This window comes from Zalophus californianus, chromosome 3 (genome assembly GCF_009762305.2).
Source record: "Zalophus californianus isolate mZalCal1 chromosome 3, mZalCal1.pri.v2, whole genome shotgun sequence".
Classification (NCBI taxonomy): domain Eukaryota; kingdom Metazoa; phylum Chordata; class Mammalia; order Carnivora; family Otariidae; genus Zalophus; species Zalophus californianus.
Window position 1 is genome coordinate 11,018,276 of NC_045597.1, and position 23,074 is coordinate 11,041,349.

Below are 23,074 nucleotides of genomic sequence, written 5' to 3' on the forward strand. Positions count from 1 at the left end.
CAACAGTTGGACAGAGAATGCACAAAAGCTAGTTTGCTGTTCCATGGGGGCAGTAGGAGTCAAGAAAGAGCTGCACAGAGCAGGGTCACGCCTCAGTCCGCCCCATCCCACAGACAGGCGCGGTCCTTACCATGTCTCCAGGCTTGACAGAGACGGCCACCACCACACCAGGCATCGGGGAGCGCAGAATACTGCTTGTGTCCTCAGCCACTTTTTCCGGCATAAATTTGTTCAGTTCTGCAGCCAGTTTGGTTAAGATATGCACCTGATACTTAAGGGGGGGGGGGGGGGAGGAACATAAATGAGTTTAAATGAAGAATTTTCCTCAAATTATCATTCATGCAGAATCCATTTTTAGCTTTGAAATTTAAATGATAACCTTTGAATTCAAATGGTTTTGAATTATTGTACTTAAAAACAAAAATATATTCGTTTCTGGCACATGTTGTGAGCTAATTATTTAAGAAATTTCTTGAAATAACAACTCCAGTAACTAATGACAAACAGTAGTCACCCTGTCTCATTATAAGAAGTATCTCAAAACTTCGTAAAGAAAGCAATGACAATTTTCCTTGTATTCCCTTCACCGCTTATAAACTTCTCCCAGTTAACAGGAATCCCGTGAGCTGGCTCGGTCAGCCAGAGGGAGAGGGGCGGCTGTGCGAGCCCCCGCCAGCAGATGGCAGCAGATCGCTGTCTCACGCTCCCCACTCCCCTCCAGAGCAGCTGTGTCACCAAGAAGTTAAGACAAAGGGTTTCAGTGTTTGGGGCAAAATCATATTTAAAATTCAATATTTTTCTAGAGACACAATATGTTATATTCACTACTGGGACAGTTAGCTTTCTTTTTAGGCACAACGTGAGGTAGCCTTTCCAAGGTACCAGGATGGTTAGGGTAATATTAAGATGATACAGAACGAGTATCTTCTGCACTGTGAGACAATAATATCAAGATTTTAGAACCACTGAAAGTAACGTTGTGCACAAGCAAGTATTTCAATGGAACCTTTTGTAGGTGGCTCTCAAACAATTAGGGGCACACTAAAGGGAGTTCAAACAGAACATTTCTAATAAAAGAGAATTCCTCCCTGGCAGGAAAAAACCCTCCCCATCTCTGCGGACAAAGATAGGAGCCACAGTTTGATCTGTCCAAAAAGAAGCAAACGAAAATGGTTTGAGGAGGTGTTACTCAGGGAAGTTGAAACCACCACCTGAAGATTTTTGGATTCTTACCAGATCGCATCTCCCTGGGGTAAGACAGATGAGCATCGAGGCAGCTCCATTTTGCTGGGAAAAAAGCTGCCGTAACTCAAAGCCTCCTGTGGGCATCATGATGGCAGGGATGCGAGAGAAAAATAGAACCCACTCTTTTCGTTTTGGACAGGGATGGGGGCCATCTCCAAGCCTGCTCTTTGCAGGGCCTATTTATTCAAAAGGGTGGGGGAGGGCTCCAGGAGGAGCAGATTGGCCACTGACAGGTTGAATAATAGCATCTTTTGCACGTTTCTTTACTCCTGAGTGTGTGTTTTGCAATCAAGACATACAAGTGTCTGCCAGTTTCTGAAGGATATGATCCTTAAGTGAAATTACAGTGCAAATAAAAGCTTTTTGCTCCTATTAAAATTCATCTGAGTCATAAGTGGCAAGGGAAAAGCAAGGAGAGTGCATTCTACTGTCAGTCTAATAAACATTCTGGGCAGAGGGACTATTTATCAACGGTGCATTGTACCTCAAAGTCCTTCATTAAACTATGGGGGAGGTGGTGGACAGCGAAAGAAGGGAGAATATAATTGTACCAAATTGCACGGTTTCCATATCTGTGCTCTGGCTGCTTTAGAAGAGAAAACCCAACATCGCTAGGAGGAGGCGAGTCAACAGGAAAGCCACTTCTCTAGCTGCCTGCACCCTCTGTCGCCCCTTCCATGGGACTGGCCGGCACACGGCCCAGATGTCCAGCTTCGGTGCAGTACCCAGATGGATTTTTTCCCCCTTGTTTTTCGGACCCTTTGACTTCAAAATGTTAAGTCGAAATTCAGGGAAAGTATCTTTCTCCACTGAGGATAATATAATTCATCACATTTCACCACAGCGGATAGGCTTAAAAACTAATTTTAGCTATATCACAAACAAGCTTTAATATAAATAAAGAGCTAAGACTGTACCCAGCTCCATTTCTCCCCAGAAATTACAAGATCCTGCCTAAAACTGGATCCTTTTACTATTTTTATAATTTTCATATCTTTTGAATTCCTTTCTCTGTAGGACTCCTGCTTTGCTTGGAAAGAGATGTAAAACAGTCACAAAACTCAACGCCTTTAGATGCAGTCTTTGTTATTGATGAGATGTTCCTTTTCCTTTTGTATTTGTTTATTGTTCTTAAATCTGTTTGGGGGATAAGCGACTTATTGTAATCACAAGTGAAAAATAACAACGGGGTAAATGCCTCGGGAGAGGCCTCGGTGCAAATAGTTGGCTAAGAAACGACCTTTCTGAATAATAAAAGAGGAGGCAGCAAGAAGGTTCTCTTTTTAAGATTACCTTTGATGTTGTCCTGACCCCTTCAGCGTGCCCACACAAACAGGCCTCTTAAAACAACGGTTTGGCTCTGGGCTCCCCCGCGCGGTGGCCCACGGGGCACCGGCTGGGTGGGACGCGAGCGGTACGGCATCTGGGCCCAGCAGAATGAACTGCCTGGTGAGAATCAGAAGAGCTTTTTGATGCCCCCAGAAAAGAAGTCATTTAAGAGTGTACACTAAGGCTCTCGGAGCTTATGATCAAAACTGCTATTTACTGGTTTCTCTGAATTCTTAGGGGGCACGGGCAGAGCAGCCAAAGCTGAGAGAATTCGGGAAAATGCCCTAGGACGCGCGCATGGTTGGGGTTTTACTCTAGGCATTTAACTATTCCTAATGGGTTCTGCAGAACTTCCCCAGAGAGGTTCAATTTTAAGTTGTTGTGACTGTTTGCAAGCACGGAAACCACAAACTCAAGGTTTTGGGGGTGGGAGTCCCAAGATTTTAAAGGTTAGTTGACAGGACACGGAAGTCCAATCCTCTAGGAGGCCAGAAGGCTCTCACCCTGCAAGGTCAGGAGGGATTAGACACTATTCGGTGGCGGGGCCTGAGGGGGACTCCCTCTGGGTTCATCAGGAGATGGAGCCTCACTGTGGCTTTAGGGAGGTGCTCCTAAACCACAGGCAAATGATCAAGTTCTTGAAAAACAAAGCTCACAGTGCAAGCGCGCACCAGAACAGGTGCTCTCCAGGACTCCGTGCAGGACAATAATGGGAAGGAATGAGGTGCTTTCTCATGACCCCAGCCCAGGTCTCTAAGCAAATCAATTGTATGGTGTCTGCAACGTAAAACCATGTCTAACAAGAAAATTTCTCCCAACAAGCTCAAAAGAAGAAAGAGAAGGGAATCACACCAGACATAAAAGGATCAGGATGAAAACTACGAGAAATGGACGATTGAAAGGGACACAATGGAATTGTTTTAAAAATTAACATGCAGCTCTTAACATGGAACCTGACAAAAGGGGGGAAGGGTGGGGGGCAGGGAGCTGTGCGAGTTGCGGGAGAAGGAGGGAGCGGTCACGGTTTGGGAGGGATATATGCTTTTTGATCAGAATGGTTAAGGAAAACACCCGGCAAATGGGCCCGCCGCCCACCGGTACCAGGCACGCACACGTGCGCACACACACACACGCACGGCTCCATGGGCCATGGACAGGAGGGCAGCCCTCACTATGAACATGCCCCACACTCAGGTGGTCACACAGAACACCTTGCTGCTGGCCTCTGCATCTCCCCGGGGAGCTTAAATCTCGAACCCCTGAGGTCTCCCAATTTCCCAGCAACTTGACACATCCCGCGTGCTCGCACCTACATGATTCCAAGGTCTGTGGGCTCCTTGCGAGATGAGTGCTTGCAGTTTGCTTTACATGTATTTTCAGCTGTGATTTACTCCGCAAGTAGCTCACCTCTGGTTTCCATTTCTATGTCATTCTTCCAAAACAACGAGGAGTTGAGGTACAGTTGCTGAACTGCTAGTGTTCTTGCCTGGCAACTGTGGCCCATCTCGGTCAAGGGTAAATGATGAACTTTACTGGGCATTATTTTACATCGATTCCCTTAACATCCTGAAGCCCTGGTCACATCCTTAACCAACTGAGCCACCCAGGCGCCCCACCCTGGTCGCATCCTATATATGGACCCTCACCAAGCCAGGTGGCCATGCATTACTCCAGACACAAGGCTCTCTTTTCCCTCTTTAGTTTTCTACCTCCCGACCCCAAGAGTTCCCCACATTCAACTGTGTCTTCATTTCCATAGTGTGGCCACGAGAGCTAACACTCCAATGTGCCCCTGAAAGTCTACTCTCCTAACTCCGAGCTGGAGACCAATTGTCAATGTTCTTAAAGTGACAGAAACGACTCGCTGCAAAACATGACATGCCTCTAAAAACACTGAGGTGGAGTGAGAATCTTAATTCAACTTTTTTCCCCCCTAAGTTCTTTGTGGGCTACACCATTTACACTGGAGGCCAAATATAGCGAGGGTTCGCTGCCATGCAAAACGTGTTCCCCTCTACTTCAGCATCGGGCCCAGCAAAGCCAACCGGACTGAACTCTCCAGGAAACACAGAGAATTAGAGCCCGGAACTGCCCTTCTCTGGGAGGGACGCCCCCAGCGGAGAAGGTGAAGGGAACAGCGTATACAGCGGCAGCCACTGGGGCGGCCTCTTAGCTGAGCGCGGTGACAACTCCATCCGCACAGTCTCGAGGTAGCTGTCAATCAGGACGCATCATTTAATCCAACAGCACTCGGAGGACTCTCTCCCGACAACCCACATGACAGCAGATCTACAGCTCTATTTATATCAGCGCCCAGTTGTGTTTACAATGCGGTGGCAATTAGAAAAGATGCAACAGGCAGCAATATTATGGAGATTTCCATTTTGCAGTACTGCCCCGTAAAGTGTGATCCTGCTTCACAGAGTCAGGCTAAATGACAAAAGGCTATTTTCTTCACTCTCCCAGCTCAGACAGCACTTCATTTGCAGCTATCTATAATTAGATTAATGGTGTAGCGCAGTACAAAGCAGGCCCACTTCACATCAGATAGCATATGAATTAGGACAAACACTTATTTCAATTCCAGGCAGAGAAAGCAATGACTGGGGTATTTAGCATACCCTTTATGGTGGAATGAGATGTTAATTGTGTACCATTACCTCTAAACTGCTTGCTTGTTGTATAAATCACTGTGCTAATTGATGCACAGATAGAAATGTAGCCACAGGCAAGAAAGCAAAGGAATGAGGCCTGAAGATGTTGGATAAAGGATTATCGAGGAAAACCATATGGAGATGAGGCTCCTTTGAAACCTTTCCTTTCTGCCCATGAGCAGGATTTCTTAAAAGTACCGAAAAACTCTTGGTGCGAGGAGAGAAAATTTAATTTTTCACATTCCTTTTTAGAAACACCCGTTTCTTTTAAAAGTTCCTGGCTGCCAGAAATCCAAATAAGAGGTATGTGGAATTAATCTGAATAGACACTTACAAAAACACGGGCTGTGTCGGGCTGTGTCGTTTTCAAAGCCAGATCTCCCTATCTGGGTTTTTGGCTCACGGGTTAATAAGGAACACTTGTAAACTACCTGAAGCAGATGTTTCTGACCCATCCACAGGGCAAAAATAAATTCTTTCCCAAGACTTGGGAGTCGTTCTTACAGACCAAAACAAAACAAAACACAAAACTCTGCTGGTTTAAGTCTGTTTCGGACTCCCTTTACGTAGAAGGATTTATTCAGGATGTGAATCCAATAGAACCATTTTTGATCTGCTACTGAAACAATGATTTTAACGCCATCGCCAAAACACTGAAATCGGACTACTCCAGTTCATGATTTTATATCGACAGTAAGGGATTAGAAAGGAAATCTTTTTTCTTGTTCTTCCCCCTAAAACTAGTAAAACATAATAAACAAAAGCACACAATTTAAAAGCACCAGTCTTATTATAGAACGCTACCCTTCTCTTTTTAAAATGTCCTATTCGGCACTCAACAGCTCTTATTAGGGTAAAAATGAGTGTCCCAGAGGTGCGTATATAGAAACCAAATGCTATGCTCAAAAGTCAAACTGTTAAAGATCCACAGATGAACGTGCTCTTTGGAAGTTTATCAATCAAGTGCATGCACCCTGTGTTAGTTATGTGTTCATGATTTTTTTCATAGCAAAGCAACAGTAAGGTGCAAATTACTGCTGTGCACTTTTTCACAAATCCAGCTGCTTAGTAATTAGCACTGTTATAACAAACTTTTACACAGACAGCAAATACAGTGGGTCAGTTAACAGTTCAAATTCTCAACTTCAGAGTAACAGTTAATCTACCCATCTATCGCAAATGCACTTTTGAGAAGTACCGTGTGTAGCTTCACCTTGTGAAATCCAAATACCGTAATAACTTGCAAGACAATAAAACAACATCCCAGGAAACTAGCATGGTCTGGTTCCAGTCAACACCACTGAAACTTGGAGAAAAAAGTCGAGAGCTTCTTCGGTGGGGGCAAGTCCACCTTTCCAGAACCAAGTAGTCTGACCCATCAGTAACACCTGTCCTGCAACTGCCAACTTAACAGCTTAAGGTTTAAATCGTGATGCTAAATAATATGTATTATTTAGAGTATACTTTATATGATACTTAAATACACACAGAACATGTACATGTATATAAAGAAACATCAAGGGTCCTTGAAATGGAAACAAATGTCAGCAAGATAAAGAGCGTGAGCTGCCCTGAAATAACACCTCCCACGCGTGCAGCTAGGGGACAGAAATGGAAGTGCATCGAAGAAAAGATCCGGAGGCAGTGTAAGGGCCCGCTCCCAATCATTAATCGCTTGTTGGGACCACTTAAACTAGAGCAGTACAGCCCACAGAAAACACCAACACAGCCCGTGCTTTCTCCTGGTGTTAACAGGAGAAAATATATGGTTTCTGATATTGTGACCCACTTCCCCGGCATTTGCTCCCTTTAATTGAAAAAGGCAGTTAAACACAAAGTAAATCATTCAGTTAGGTTAGCTGTTTAATGACACATAATTGATAATGGCAATATGTGGTGGTGACATAATGCACCACTTTCAACACCGGCCCGCTTGCGGTTATGAATCAATCTCTACTCTGCGTTTTACTCTTTCGCAGCTAAGTTGGTTCTTGAACTTCAGTCCTTTGCTGGACCGATCAATGTGCCTCAAGGAGCCCAGTGGTGCAAAATCTCATTAAGGACAGTTTTTGAGGCAAGAATCACAAAAACAGAGGTGGGAGGAAAAACAATAAAAATACATGAAGCCCATTTCCGCAACTCATCTTTCAAAGTTCTTGCTAAAAAAGAGGTTTCCTTAGAGAAAAGCACTATCTTAAGGCCAGCATCAAAACCTCTGAGGGAATGAATAAGTTTGTGCATAGCTCTAGCTTCTTCCCAAAAGACAATTCCCTCTGAAGAGAAAAATATGGGCACAACTGTCAACAACACAAAATCTAACCTATTTTTTTTCCAATTTTGTTTTTTCATCAGAAACACAAGTCCTTCCAATTCTAATACCCTAAGATAAGCAACTTTTCTTTTCTCACAATAGTGCTGTAGGTTAACTAAATTGAAAAACATTAAACGCAGTACTTAATAAATCCTATTTCCTCAGTTGTGCTCCACTGAGGTTACCTTCCCTGTAATTTGAATCACTGGTGTCTCAGGATAGAGCCGGAACTGATGGAAAAGAAAAAGAGCTGGGGTACAGGAGGAAGCCAGCCCATCCCAGGCGCGGCACAGGACAGTGGGTTCCTCAAGAAGTGAGTCTGTGAAAGGGGGGACACTTCCCCGGTGCCCAGTGTGGTGGGATGTTGTGTGCAGGTGGGCCACCACAAAGGAGCCCCGCTCTGCCTCACGCAGGTGCCCACAAGCTGTCTAACAAGCAGGTCCGTCCACCACAAAGGCAATTTGCCGGAACAAGTGGCACTTTACCATCCACAAAGGCAAGTCCGTGGACAGTGTACTATAGAGAGCTCACAAAACAGAACACGTGCATCCTGTTTGATCAGGAGTGTCTGTGACACATTATGACTATAATGAGTCATTTCTTTCTTTCTTATACAAGAAAAAATATTACACATCTTTGAAAGCCTTGTACTCAATTATGTAACAATACCAAAATCTGTGAACAGTACAGGCTGTTTCTATTCTGTACCCTGAATTGTTTTACATAATTACACATTTATAAGGTATTTGGTAAACCAGTAAGAAGGTACCTTTTTAAAGCACTATGTAATTTGGGGTACAATAAACTGTTCTCTTGAAAATCTATAGTTAGGGCAGCATCAGCTTACAGAAAAGTACAGGAAATGTTATAAAAACACAATTATGTAAATAAGCACATAGGTAGGGAAGCGTACTATTCTGCTATGGTCCCCACCCTTCTATTTCCTCCTTTTCTATTTGAATTGTTCTTTGCTCATCGCAAGTCAAAGTAATGTTGTCTATAGAACTCTGGGGAAAAAAGACAGGGAGGTTGGCCTTCCCTTGGAAGTTCTTTAGTTCTGACATGGAACACCAAAAAACCTGGGGAGTGTGCCAATGCCAGGGACTGTTCAACAATACTTTTGGCTTTATATGGATTTTTTCTAATGACAAAATATTTTTACTATTATGAATTCAATAAAGAAACTCAGAATCTAATAAACCAAAATGTCGGCTTGTATTGGTCAGAAATCTGAAACTAAAATAGATCAAGGCAAGGCAAACAAAACTACAGATGATACTACTGTGTAGTAAACTGCTGGCCAAGAAGATAAAAGCAGAAAACTACAGATGATGGTACGACACCCCGAAATATGCCCCTTTGGTGCAAGGATTGTTTTGAGCTGAAAGCAATTAGTTCTCTGCCCTCCCCCTCCTGTCTAAAAGGTGTCTTTCTCTCCCATACAAGGAAGCGAACTACTCCAGAACTACTCTTATCACCTGCGAAGGCTCTTATCTGCAATAATAAACCTTACTAAAATTTTAACTGTATTTATCATACATTTCCTAGTTACCTTCCCACAACTTACCCCCACCCCCAGAAGTCCCCAACCCCCTTTCCTTTGTCTCCACACTATACTGTCCTTTGTTAAAATAGTATATAGCCCCAGATTCTAAATGTCTCCTTAAGTCACATTTCTTTGGGAACTCCCATGTAGAAGTACATAATATAATCTATTTTTTTCTCTTGTTAATCTGCCTTTTGTCAGTTTGATTTGCAAGGCTCCAGGCACTGAAATCTAAGAGGATAGAGGGAGAAGATTTCCTCTCCTACACAACCCAACAACAGCTGGTCCAAAGAACTGGGAATGATCTTATCGGGGAAGAAGAAATTTCTTCTACCCTTCAAGGTCCTTCTAGCTGTACTAAAGATCAGAAAGACATGAGACAGATTAACAGAAGAAAATCAAGTTTAAAATTATACTTATGGGCAGTCTCTACGGACATGAAATTGCAAAGACAGGCAAAATGAGGTATCTCTGTCATGCTGAACACTGAGAAGTGAGTAATGGGTCTGGGACCTCAAAGGGAAGGAATGCAATCTTCAGGAAAAATAAAAAAGAGTAAATGTTTGGTAGACAAATGTTTGCTGGGCCACTCAGAAACATCGGGACAGAGAGGACTCTGACCAAACAGGCCTTGGTAGATTATCCAAGAAGAGACGGTAGTAGATATGATTTGTTTTTTCACTGCATATCATAAAACATCTTAATAGCAACTTCTGTTTGTTACAGTTCTGGTTCTATGGTCCCATATTCAGAAGCAAATAGACTAAATTTTTCAAATACTACATCTGGCTCTAAGATCAAAGAAAGGAAGTTGGTTCTGATATTAAGAAGGCTTCCAGATCAGGCAATGCAGGATTCTATGGTCATCCTTTTACTGTCATACTGAATTAGAGAAACAGTTTGGTTCATTATTCAAAAACCATTTATCAAGCATATATGAGCAATACGAGAATATAATATAAATAGGACAAAATGACTTCTGACCTCACACACCATCATCTAGCCAGGGAGAAAAGACATTCATGAATCATACAGATATAAATATACAGGAGTCCTACAAAGGATGCAATCAATATGAGGTGGGTTTTTTATTTTAGCCCCTCTCTGGAAATTAAGTAAAAGGAAACAAAACCTCTTTTTGATACTCAGAATACTCTGACCACTAACTCTGCACATTTTCCCCACCCCAAGCAATTCTCCTAGTTGGCATCTACCACCTGGGTGTTCTACAGTTGAATTCAGTTCTGACACTATCTACCCGCAGTGTCACACCTCACAGATTAAAGGCTCAGTCCCACAAGACAGCCCCCACATCAGGGGCCAACCGCAAGTCCGGGTGGTCACCGGGGCTTCTGACTGAACTGCCATAAACTGGAGGTTCCCACAACCCCCTCCCTCAGATTTGATACTTTGTTAGAATGGCCCACAGAACTGAGGAAGGTCGTTTACCTACTACTCATTTACAAAAGGAAACACCTCAGGAACAGCCACATAGAAGAGATGGATAGCGCAAAGTATGGCGGCAGGCGTGCAGAGCTTCCATGCCCATTCCAGGTGTGCCACCCTCCTAGCACCTCCATGTGGTCAGCAATCTAGAAGCTCTCCAAACCTCTTCAGGTAGAGTCTCTTACGGAGACTTCGTTATGGAGGCATGATTGATTAAATCGTTGGCCATGAGTGGTTAGTTCAACCTCCAGCCTCTATTCCCTCCCCAGAGGTCGGGGGCGGGGGGGAGGGGGTGGGGAGGCGGGGGGCCGGGTAGAGCTAAAAGTTCCAGTCCTTTCATCACCTTCTTGGCTTCCCTAACAACTAGGCCCCATCTTTAGAGGCTTTTCAAAAGTCACCTCATGGGACGCCTGGGTGGCTCAGTTGGTTAAGCATCTGCTTTCGGCTCAGGTCATGACTCCAGGGTCCTGGGATCGAGCCCGATGTCACGCTTCCTGCTCAGTGGGGAGTCTACTTCTCCCTCTTCCTCTGCTGCACCCCCTGCTTGACTCGCTCTCTCTCATTCTCTCTCATAAATAAATAAAATCTTTAAAAAAAAAAAAGTCACCTCATGAACATAAGCTCAGGTCTGGTTGAAAGGGGCTTGTTATAAATAATGGAAGATGCTCCTTTTACCTTCATCACTCATTTCACTTAGGAAATTCCAAGGGATTGAGGAGCTCCATGCCAGGAATGGGACAAAGACCAAACATACATTTATTACAAATCACGGTATCCATTAAGTCAAAATTCTGACACCAGACTTCTTGGGCATATTCTCTGAGAAGATGCTGGATGCTGCACTGGGTGGGTCTAGAAGTCATCAAAAAATACAGATCTAAATCTCTCTCTCAAGCACATGTAAACAGGTAACTTACTTTTCACGCCTCATTCTCCTCATTTGGAATTTCCACTGCTAATATCCTTAGCCTAATAAATCGGCCTTCCATTCAATTCTCATGAGTGTCCTCCTGCCTAGACACTCTGTCATACCCATGCTATCCATCATAATTTTTCCCCAGACTTAGGGTCTATGTTTCTAGTTTCTCATGGCAGGAGAATTCATATTTGAGGAAACTGAGAGATTTATGAGAGAGAGGGAGAACTGGGGCCTGAGTTTGTGAGTGAACCTTGAAAGTTCTTATAAAATTTAAGATGTACTTTATGGAGTCAACAACAGTTAAAGGCTTGTACAAGTCCTACAATAAAGAGGTATATAAAACAAGCTAATAATCCCCCCTCCAATCCCACTCCCCTGAAGTCATGAAATAATTTGTATTATAAATCTTCTACTCACAAAGATCTATAAAAACATAAACACACATATCTATTTTGACAAATGCTTCCACACTGGGTAAAATACAAGGAAGGCCCCTTATTTTAAGAGGGGGAAATCCATGATATTTTGCCATTCAACATCCTTGACTCACTATAAGCTTTTAGACACAGGGATGAACTTCTAAACACAGGAAGAAATTTAGGTAACTTATTTTTCTTTTGACATGCTTAGCTCATTTGAAGCGAAGGGAAAATCCCCATATACCCACGTGTTGTTCCCAACCCCCCCTGCACAATACACAGACTCTGCCACGACAACTCCAGAATGTAGAAAAGTAGCCCCACGTGGCCCTCTCGGCCCCTCTTAGCCAGGGGTCAGCTCCCTTCGCCCTGAGGTTGCGAATGTAAGAAGGTCGTGGGTATGCTTCCCCTCGGCTTCTCCAACCCTCCTTCGCAAGGCTGCACTGACAACTCACGTACTTCGGGGAGTTACTCAGTTTTCCTGGGTTTCTCCCATGTATACAGGAGATGTACATGTTATCAAACTTCTGTTTTCCCCCTCTTCACCTGTCTGATGTCCATTGAATTACTAGATCCACCAAAGAACCTAGAAAGGCAGAAGGAAAAACTTGCCCGCCGCTACAGCTCTGGTGACCCCAAAGGTAACTTTGCTGGCAGGACCCTGCCTGCTTCAGGCTGCTACAGCTGAGATCAGCATGGAGACAGTGGGGGGGTAAGGATTCTTACCACGTCAGTCACCCCATGGAACAGAGGGTGGTGAGAGTCCTTTTTTGGTTTTCTAAATTTAGATTAGCACGAGCAAACATTTATGGAACTAGTTCCCTGAGTACAGCAACTTGGGTAAAGATTTGTTGTGAGTACTCTTGGTTTCTATTGATCCTTTTCCTCCCAGAGATGGTCACTGTTTTACTTTGTCTGTTGGGTCATTTGTCATAAGGAGGAAGATCATAGGGCAGAACGCAGGTATGTGCCCTAATAACCTGCTGTTGTCGCCAGCCTCACAGTCCTCACCAAACCAGCATCTGTTTAGACCAACTCTGCTGTGGGTTAATGTGCACATGCAGTAAAGGTTGTTTCCAAGGGACACCTTGGAAGCCAAAAGCTGCAAAATTGGTAGGCACGGGTGGAACACTTCGAAGCTCTTAGAGCAATTACCACCTAACTCAGACTCTCGTGTTAGAAGTTGGGCACATAATGTCAGACTGACCCTGGGTCACCCACCAACCTCGAGAAAACTTCTGTGCAGCGAGGCGCACTGTAAGACACTACACGCTCCCAACCCAGTGGCATATCCCTCTTCGGTACTGTTTGGCCCTGAGACCCAAGGCTTGGCTCCCGCTGTTAACGTACATGTAAGAAAAATCAGAAGAAGTTTTCCTTTTGTCTTGCTCTGTATCTTGGGAGTCCGGCTTTGTGACCAGTGAGAATATTCTCCCTGGCCTCCGAGAGTCAGAGGGTGCATCTGGTGGACAGCTGACTAGACTGTGGGTCAATAACAAGAGGGGATCATGGGAGCCAGTTATAGCCAGTTGGTCAGAGTACAGGTAACAATCTCGACTTGTGACTGGCATCAGCATTCTCTTTATCCCAACTGTGCCAGCTCACAGAGGAGTTTGTCATAGGGGCCCTGGTCCATAAGGACCTTTGTCATCTCAACTTCTGTTGTCTTGTTAGTGCTGGAGAAGTCCCATTCTGGTAGCACCTGCTCAAGTGTTAGAGATTAGCAGGTCTGTGATTAAAGGCATCTCCCATTCTCGTGGGAAATCAGAGACACCGTTTGTACTACACCATTCTTACCACCTGGGACAATGAAGTCTGCTTTCTGGAGCTACCCCTGGGAGTGAACGTCCGGACTTGTGAGGGCGGCAGCCCTTGTACTTGCTGAGGGGACAGCTCTGAGGGGTGCCCATGGTTAAGCTATAAAAAGGCTTATTGGTGTGAGTCGTTATTGAGATTAAAATAAGATTCTACTTGCCAATGGCAGGCAGATGATGGATCCTTTGAACTGGACATCCTTCTGTATGTTTTTAAATAAATATCACCCTAAACAATGGTCTTACTGGTACCTGTGAAAAGATCAAATTTTTAAAAGAACGCAAAGGAGTTTAACAGCTAGCCTTAGGGACTCCCTTTAAAAAATGGAAGAACAGAAATTAGACTAGGAACAATAATTTGAAGCCACATCTAACATAAATTCCTCTTCTCCATGCTCTTATTTACCCCTTATACCCCCAACTCCGTGCCCCGACCCTTTGAAGATCTTCTGGATCTCTAGGGCCGTGGTCTCAAACCTGAGAAGCTCTAACACCTCAGCAAGGTCCCTTAGACCCTAAAACTCCTCCAACTTCCCTAGAAAATCCCATAAACATCCAGCTGCTTGTTTGACTTCCCTCTCTTTACAAGATTTACAGAGAGCACTATCGCCGGATCTCCAAGCCCAGGGTATGCAGGTCACTCAAGTAACTACTAAGAGCCAGGTAGTGAATTTAGCAGAAGCACTTGAGGTGGCTTGCCGAAGAGCTTTGCGGTCTCTTATAACTCCTCCTACTTTCCACGGCTCTGTAATCAGGCTCTGCCAGCTCCAGGCCTTCATATACAATATTCTCTGCAAATGTATCTTGGACCCCCCCAATGCAAAGAATTCATGTCCCTTGGACAGCAACAGCCTTTTTCAATTATAAAGCTCTTTGACCTCCACTTTCAGAAGATCCTACTAAATTTAGAAAGGGATTAGAAAGATTAGTGGCCATTCACAACTTCCCCTCACAGAGGAAACAGATGACCAAATTTCTTCTGGGCCCTCCTACAAATGATCAGCTGGAAACCAATGTTTAGGGGCTGATAAAATCCAATGTTGAATTATGCTTTCAGGAAGGACAGCATCCAAAGTCCAATTTAAAACATCCAAAGTCCAGTTTAAAACACTTTATAGCCTGGGTGGCTCAGTCATTGGGCAGCTGCCTTCGGTTCAGGTCATGATCCCAGGGTCCTGGGATCGAGCCCCGCATCAGGCTCCCTGCTCCGCGGGAGGCCTGCTTCTCCCTCTCCCACTCCCCCTGCTTGTGTTCCCTCTTTCGCTGTGTCTCTGTCAAATAAATCTTTAAAAAATAAAAATAAAAAATAAAACACTTTATATAGACTTTTAAAAGACATAATGCATTAAACCCTGAAGTTCTAGAACACAGAAATCTTTTCATTCCCACCCTAGCTGGAATGGAAGTCCTCTCCCTGATATAAAGAAGCAAACTGAAGATAATTTAATTGGATGAGTGGGTCAGTCCCTTGATATTCAGGCTGCAATCTAGTTCTTTGGGGCATTAGAAACAACTGTGCTGTTTTAGCAATCTCTACAAAACCAGAAATGTAGCTCCAGAAGCAATTCAAACCTCCCTTATTCATCCCAAAATACTTCCAGGTGCCATAACAGATCAGGACATTGGAAACAGAATTGTCTTACACTTAAAGAAAGGAAAAATTTAAATAGTAAACACTCTAGACCTCTGATAATTGGCAGAAATACCCCAAAACTCCTTGAAGGAAAGTTGAATACTTTCTCAGTACCTTTGTGATGTAGATTATCTACCTCCAGCTTCTCTAGGATGTAAGAGCCATTCTTTGAAATGCGAACTTGAGGGAGATGCTTCTCATCAGAAGGGGGAAAAGGAGAGAGGCGGTGGGAAAGGGAAGGTATTTGGAAAACAGGCTACTGAAAAATCATAAATGTCTTCTCCAGAAATATTAGAAAAATCTTTAGCCATCTGAGCAGGAGACCTGAATATATTCCATGTGCCAGAAACACAATTTGGATCCAACTGCTCTTTTATGAATTGGTAAGTTTTGCATTAAACCTGTTTTGTGGCTAAAATTTGAAAATGAAAACTGTAAGATCTGTACGCATCTGTAGGTTTATGTTTGTCTATATATGTATGTTAGAAATGGGTCATATTTTTCTACCTCTGGATGGTATTGCCAAAATTAATTTGTGAAGAGCTCTAAAATTAACTGGCTTAAAATTAAGCACTTATAAATTAAGTATTCTTAAAAGTTCTCAACCCAAATGCTTTCTGGGTTCACTTGGTCTGGGAAACTACTCAACATTAAAACTAGTTTAAATGTGCTGGTTTAATTAAAACAAGTCTTCAGTTACCAATATTCAATATAATACTTTTATTCTACCTTAGCTTACTAAATACGTTTATTATTTTCGCAAATTTTGACAGCAAGAGAAATAGCTTCGAATGATGGCTATGTCTAATGTCTCACGAAATTTTTGTGAGTAGTCTAAACATATTGCTGGAATTTACATAGATGTAAGTGGGATAAGAGTCTTGAGATGAACTTCTTCACAATAATTATATTTTATGGTATGTGTACTTAAAAATAGCTTCCACAATCTTCTAACTCAAAACGTTCCAGTTTTGCTAAGTTTTGGGAGTGTTTGCTGTCAACAGTTACTCTCTCACTAGTTCTTTGACCCCAACGTTGCTGTCCCTGAATGAGATCATACACGTTATCTGAAGGGTAAGATTAGGGAAAGAAACATGCTAACATGGATTGAAGGCTTCTCCAGTTCTACAAGTAACCTTCTGAAGTTGGAGAATACCGCTGGGCTCAAAGTGTCTTCTAGAGAGGGGTTCTCTTTAAATGTTTACAGATTGTAGATGGGTCGAAACCAGCCGTAACCACCCAATATCTGGGCAACTGGGGGAGTATTCATTTGATCTCTTGGTTTATTAAAAACTATGGGAAAGCTAAAAAGTCCTAGAAATGTTGGCAAGGTAACTTCAAATGGAATGCATATGTTATTACACAAACTTATTAAGTACAAATCCCTTGAAAAGAAACTTTAATATTAAAGAAATTATAATATATCCCAAGGAGAATTCTAGTCTCAATAAACGACAGCAAATATAAGTACTAGATCACTACAGCCTTTGGTCTGGCATCTGCAAGAGGAAATTATACACTCAACCAGTTTGACTCCTATGTGACTTTCAACCTTTCTACACTCTTCTTAGAGCATGGAGAGTCTGGAAACTCCATTTTAAAACGAATCGCCTCAATCGAATCGCCTCAATCTGAAGATGGTCCCAGGAGAAAAGAAATTGAACCAGAATTGTTTAGCTCCTTTCCTGGACAGTGGGACTCCATTCTTGCAAATTTCTTACTTCAACTAAGTTCAGAGCTGGAGTGATTTGACAATGGCATTCAAATATTGTTCATCTTATCTTAAAAAAAAAAATCTGTTATTCATTCTCCCTAAATGGCAGAAGCATGATTTAACTGAATATTCCTTCAAAACTCTAGAGACTCTTATGTTGGGGACAATTAAATACTAGCACCTCCAGAAAAGTCTCATTATCCTATGAACCAGAAACACAAAATATTGTTTTTCTTGGCTTCTTCTGTGTCATTTTGAAAACTGTCATCTGTGAAAGAAAAAGCTTTATTTTTAATGTCAAATATACTTAAGATTTTGTTTACATCAGAAAGTATGTCAAAGTTCACATGGGCTTTGGTCTAAGTGGCAACCCACGCTCTTTATCATGAGAAGGCATGACATGAAAGGCTGAAACTAACTTTACTAAAATATTACTCATCCCAACATAAACGTCTGTCTTGAGGCACCCTGCAGGCTTGCCTATTACTGGGCCAAATAAAAGAGGTCAAACGGTACCAGAAAGGCGGGGATGAAGCCACGTAGCCTAGAAACAGTGACTTCTGGCCCAGAAGAAAAAAACAGGAAAAGTTTCTCTGTCAAACATTAAGTCATCAACATCGGAATTACAAATACTTCTTCACTAACGGGCGCCTGGGTGGCTCAGATGGTTAAGCCTCTGCCTTTGGCTCGGCTTGTGGTCCCAGGGTCCTGGGATCGAGTCCCGCATCGGGCTCCCTGCTCCTTGGGAGCCTGCTTCTCCCTCTGCCTCTCTCTCTCTCTCTCTCTGTCTCTCATGAATGAATAAATAAAATCTTTAAAAAAAAAAAAAATACTTCACTAACATCTTATATGGTGCAGAATGGATTGATATGCCATTTCTCTCTGCCCAACACCCCAGTGGAATAAAACTATCTCCCAGGGCAATAAGCTCTAGTTTTACCAGTATGTGAACACGATGCTGACGAAGGAAAACAAAACAAAACAAAACTTATTTTCTAGGCCTCTTTTGGGAACAGCAAAGACTGTTGGTATTTGGGAAAGGTGGAGCAGTTCCATGCTGAGCAATGGAAGGAAACACTGTTCTATGCAGAGACTGCACACCTGTGATTTCTACCTATAACAGGTGGAAAAGCCTCCACCTGTCACCCCAACTCACGCTTTTCCACGACGGCATGAACTGACAGCAGTGATTTTGCCCACAAGGCTAATTCAAGTCTTGTCGGCTGTCACTGCCAAGTTCTCAGAACCAGAGAACTGAGTCAATGCCTTGTTAAAAGGTATGGACACGGTTGGAGGGCAGAATACAAAATTTTTCTCTACTACAAAAAAATTTGTTAACAAAATAGAGCTGACTCTTGGAACTGCTCCAATCCTAGGAATATCACTCCAACAAAACAGTTCAATGGGGAGGAGTTCATTTTGAAACATACTTCAAGAATACTCTTGACAGTGGACTATTATTCAGCCAAAGTATCAGTAAGAAGGAATGAGGTACAGATACCTGCTCCAACAGGTGAGCCACAAAAAAATCTTACACTAAGTGAAGGAAGCCAAACACAAAAAGTCACATGTTCTAGGATTCCATTTATATGAAACATCTAGAATGGGAAAATCCAGATACAGAAAGTAGACAAGTGGCTGCCACAGGCTGGGGAGGGGAAGGAGGAGTGACTGCTAAGAGTTATAACAGAGTTTCCCTATGGGCTGATGACAGTGTTTTGGAACTAGACAGCGGTGACAACCCTGTGAATGTACTAAATGCCATTAGTACATTTGTTAATTAATTAATCTGAGAGAGAGAGAGAGAGAGAGAAAGCACAAGCAGAGGGAGAAGTAGGCTCCCCACTGAGCAGGGAGCCCGATGCGCGGCTCGATCCCAGGGCCCCGGGATCATGACCTGAGCCGAAGGCAGATGCTTAACCAACTGAGCCACCCAGGTGCCCCACCATTAGTACATTTTAAATGCCATAATACATTTAAAAATAGTTAATGGTCAATTTTAGGTTATGTAAGGGGCACCTAGGTGGCTCAGTCGTTAAGCATCTGCCTTCGGCTCAGGTCACGATCCTGGGGTCCTGGGATCGAGCCCCACATCGGGCTCCCTGCTCGGAGGAGAGCCTGCTTCTCCCTCTCCCACTCCCCCTGCTTGTGTTCCCTCTCTTGCTCTGTCAAATAAATTTAAAAAAAAAAATCTTAAAAAAAAAAATTTTAGGTCATGTAAATTTTAACTCAGTTAAAAGAATATGGTTTGCCACATGGATGTTGTAAAGCATTCATGTTAAGCTCTTTAGTTACAAGTAGGGATGATGCTAATTGATTTGTGGCCGGCATCTGTATGTGCATCTGTCTTCTCCAACAGACAGTAATAGCCGCCATGAGGTAGGGATCATAGTGTCTGGTACCAACAAGATACTCAATACTGTGGATGGAAAAGGAAAAGAACTTATAATCATTTTGGCCAAGCTCTACATGTCTCTACCCAAGCAAGAAGACGCAAAAAGCAGATAACTATGAAACGTTCCAATGCTGAAAAATGAAATTCTGTGAACCTCAAACCTGGCAATTACTCTTAGGGAGAAATTTACAGGGTCTTAGAAACCTCAAGGAATTCTTTTGAAAATTATTTTTGCCTAGACATCATTAAAATTTAGACAGAGGTTCATAACCCCTTTCTTGCGCATAGTATCACTAACATTCACCTTGCCAAGATGGCCTCACTGATAGAACAAAGGAAATGTCTTGACATGTATTTAATTTGAAGACTCTTAGAGAATTACAGCGGTTTCTTGACAGGAGCCTGGAAAAGTCCTGGCCAGTCCGTATGTATCTGCTACCTCATACCTGGGTAAGTTAGTAACATGCTGCCACTACAATAAAAATTTTAAATCGGCTGAGTGTCAAAGAGCGTAGAGAGGCTACACCCGTTCACCATCGCACAATTTTAACTTCTTACTCAAGCCAAAGAAAAGCAGGCTTCTTGGATATATATTGCAAAGCCAGATTTGGGTTGACTTTTTGTTTTATTTGCAAATTTTTTTCCTTTTTATTTTCAATAATTTTTACATTCAAAAAATGAGAGAAAAAAGTGACATAATTTTCTGCAAAGATAATTATCTTCTATGAGAAGGAAATCAAGTTCCAGGGCAATAAAATAAATTGTACCCCCTGATGATGTAACTTGAGTGACTATCAAATACCGTGATTTTCCCTCTCGTGCCCCACTCTTCTGCTACTCTTGGCTCTGTTAATTAGGGGAGAGAAGACTAGAATTCAGAGACAAAAGAGACCCCACAAATCCTGAGAGAGAGCATGACCTCTGCTCCTGGCTTCCCATGAGACCTCACGCACTCAGATTTCTATCTTCAGATTCCATGATCAGAGAACTCAATCTTAGAACTCAAGTTGCCAATCACTGCAGTTTCCTAAACATATGCCATTTCATGGCTCCATGGCTATGTTCACGGTATTGGATCCTTCTAGAATACCCTCCCCAGTTTCCTTTGGTTGGCTGACTCACAATCATTCCCTAAGTCACCGCTGAGGTGTCATCAAGTCAGGGACCTCCACCGGCTCCCATGGCACCCTGGCTATCTGTCTTACCTACCATACTGTATTGAAATTATCAGTTTAAGTGTCTGTTTCCTTTACCAGACAAACAGAAAAAGGAAACACAGTAATTTTTTTTAAGATTTTATTTATCTGACAGAGAGAGAGAATGGGGGTGGGGGGGCAGAAAGAGAGGGAGAAGCAGACTCCTCACTGAGCAGGGAGCCCAACGCTGGGATTGATCCTAAGACCCTAAGATCAGGGGTCCTGAGCCGAAGGCAGACGCTTAACCAAATGAGCCACCCAGGATCCCCTGAAACACAGTAACTTTAAGAAACTTCAATGGCACATTAAAAAAAAAAAAAAAAAACTTCAATGGCAGAGAAACCCCACCTTAACCAAGTAATCAAAGTAATGTCACCAGTAATGGGACAAACGGAAACCTGTGCCTCCCCACAGAATACGCTGAGGACACAAAACAGTTCTGTGGTATTCCTGCCAAAAAAATGTTTAACTTGGGGCACCTGGGTGGCTTAGTCGGTTAAGCGTCTGCCTTCGGTTCGGATCACGATTTCCGGGTCCTGGAATCGAGCCCCGCGTCAGGTTCCCTGCTCAGTGTGGAACCTGCTTCTCCCTCTCCCTCTGCCTCTGCTCATGCATTCTCTTTCAAATGAATAAATAATATCTTTAAAAAAATTCTATAACTTAATCTAACTATGAGAAAACACCAGACAAACCTAAATTGAGATCCAATTTGACAAAATAAAAGGCCTGTCTTAAAAAAAACCTGAAGGTCACAAAAGACAAAGACCAAGGAACTGTTCTAGACTGAAGCAGAATAAAAGAACATGAAAAGTAAATGCAATGTGTGACTCTGAATTAGAGCCTGGACCAGAAAAAAATATTTTCTTCTGCTATAAAAGATGTTAGTAGGAAAACTAGCAAAACTTGAAAGGCTTTTAGACTAGACAGTAGTACTGTACCAATGTTACTTTTCTGCACTGTGGTTAATAAGGAAACGCTGCCTTGTCTTTAAAATAAGGTGTTAGTGGGGTCCCTGGGTGGCTCAGTCAGTTGGGCATCCGACTCTTGGTTTCAGCTCAGGTCATAATCTCTGGGTCTTGAGATCAAGCCCCACGTCAGGCTCCGAGTGAGGAGTTTGCTGGAGTTTCTTTCCCCCTCTCCTCTGCCCCTCCCAGAACTCACTGGCTCTCTATCTAAAATAAATAAATCTGGGGGGGGAGAGATAAGTTGTTAGCAACTTACTAAAATGGTTTAGAGAAAATAATCATGGGGGTGGGGAATGACACACAATAGAGCCCACCACAATAAAATGATAATTTGGGGAATCAGTGAAATTATATGGACATTCATAATTGTACTATTTTTACAATTTTTCTAGAACTCTCAAATTATATAAAGATAAGTTTAAAATTTTTAATTACAAAAACCTAAAGAAAATTTCCCTTTTAGAAGAAAGCAATAATGTATGGGATTAGAAACACATATGCTATGCTCAGGATAGATGAGAAAATCTGCAGTACTTTTTTTTTCCTTGCAGTAATTACTTTTAAAATGACACCAGTGGCTACCCAGAGTGCTAATTGGAAGTTGGCACAATTCCAGGTCACTGACACTATCTCCCAGATTAACCCAACAAACTGGACAGCAGAGCAGTACAAGGAATTTTCTTTAGTTGTGTCGTCATACGTGAGAAGCAAGTACACTGTAAATAATACTGAGCTCTCTACCTGTTTTACAAATAAATATTTTCCTCACAGCCTTTACAAACTAAAAAACAACCCATCTCCACCTTAAAGGTAAGCATCCCACAAATACCCTACACAAAAGACAAGGGACACTACATTGTGCTAGGATTATAGTCTGTAGTCGATGGACGCTCACTGCCTGCAGCAGTAGCCTCTCTACGGGGTTGGTCATTTCAGAGTTGGCATTTTCTATGACAAGATTAAGTTAACTGTACTAGCTACAGGGCTATGAAACAAAAAGAGTAAGACGTGGTGTCTGCCATGGGGAAGTTTACCATGACATCTGAGGAGCACGCACCTGCAGAGGTGAGCTGTGGGCCCAGGCACAACTGGAGACCGGTGAGGGGTGGGAGAGCTGCAAGGACTCACAGGGGAGCTCTCTACAAACACCTCCAAGTAGGGAAAGGAACCGATTTATTGCCCAGCCACAGAAGACACATACAGGAAGGCAGAGTTCAACCCAACATAAGGAAACAATTTCCAACAGAGCTCTCCAACAATACAGTAGGTGGCCGTGTGAAGTGGTAAGCCTTACCACTGAATATATTCAAGCCTATCCAGGATGTCCTCTTCAAGTCCTATAAGAACCCAAGACTCTTACATCCTGTAGACTCCAGCATGCAGGTCAGGTTTCTCAATGTGGCAGCCCTGGCCTCTAGCCACTAGATGTTACAGCAACCCCTCCCCATCGTGAGAGCTAAAAAGGTCTCCAGTCACTGCCAGTGTCCC

General features: G+C 42.9%; 1 protein-coding gene across 5 annotated transcripts in view; it reads right to left on the bottom strand.

Moving 5' to 3' along the window:
* The window catches only part of PCCA (propionyl-CoA carboxylase subunit alpha), a 394,205-nt gene that overhangs the window by 15,453 nt on the left and 355,678 nt on the right, over positions 1–23,074 (bottom strand). For 4 of the 5 annotated variants that reach the window (XM_035726502.1, XM_035726503.1, XM_035726504.1 and 1 more), the window contains one exon: positions 131–271. The exons of the other annotated variant lie outside the window; for it this stretch is intronic. In XM_035726502.1, the coding sequence (XP_035582395.1) occupies positions 131–271 (141 nt within the window). The remainder of the gene's footprint in view (positions 1–130; positions 272–23,074) is intronic. 5 annotated transcript variants of the gene reach the window in all.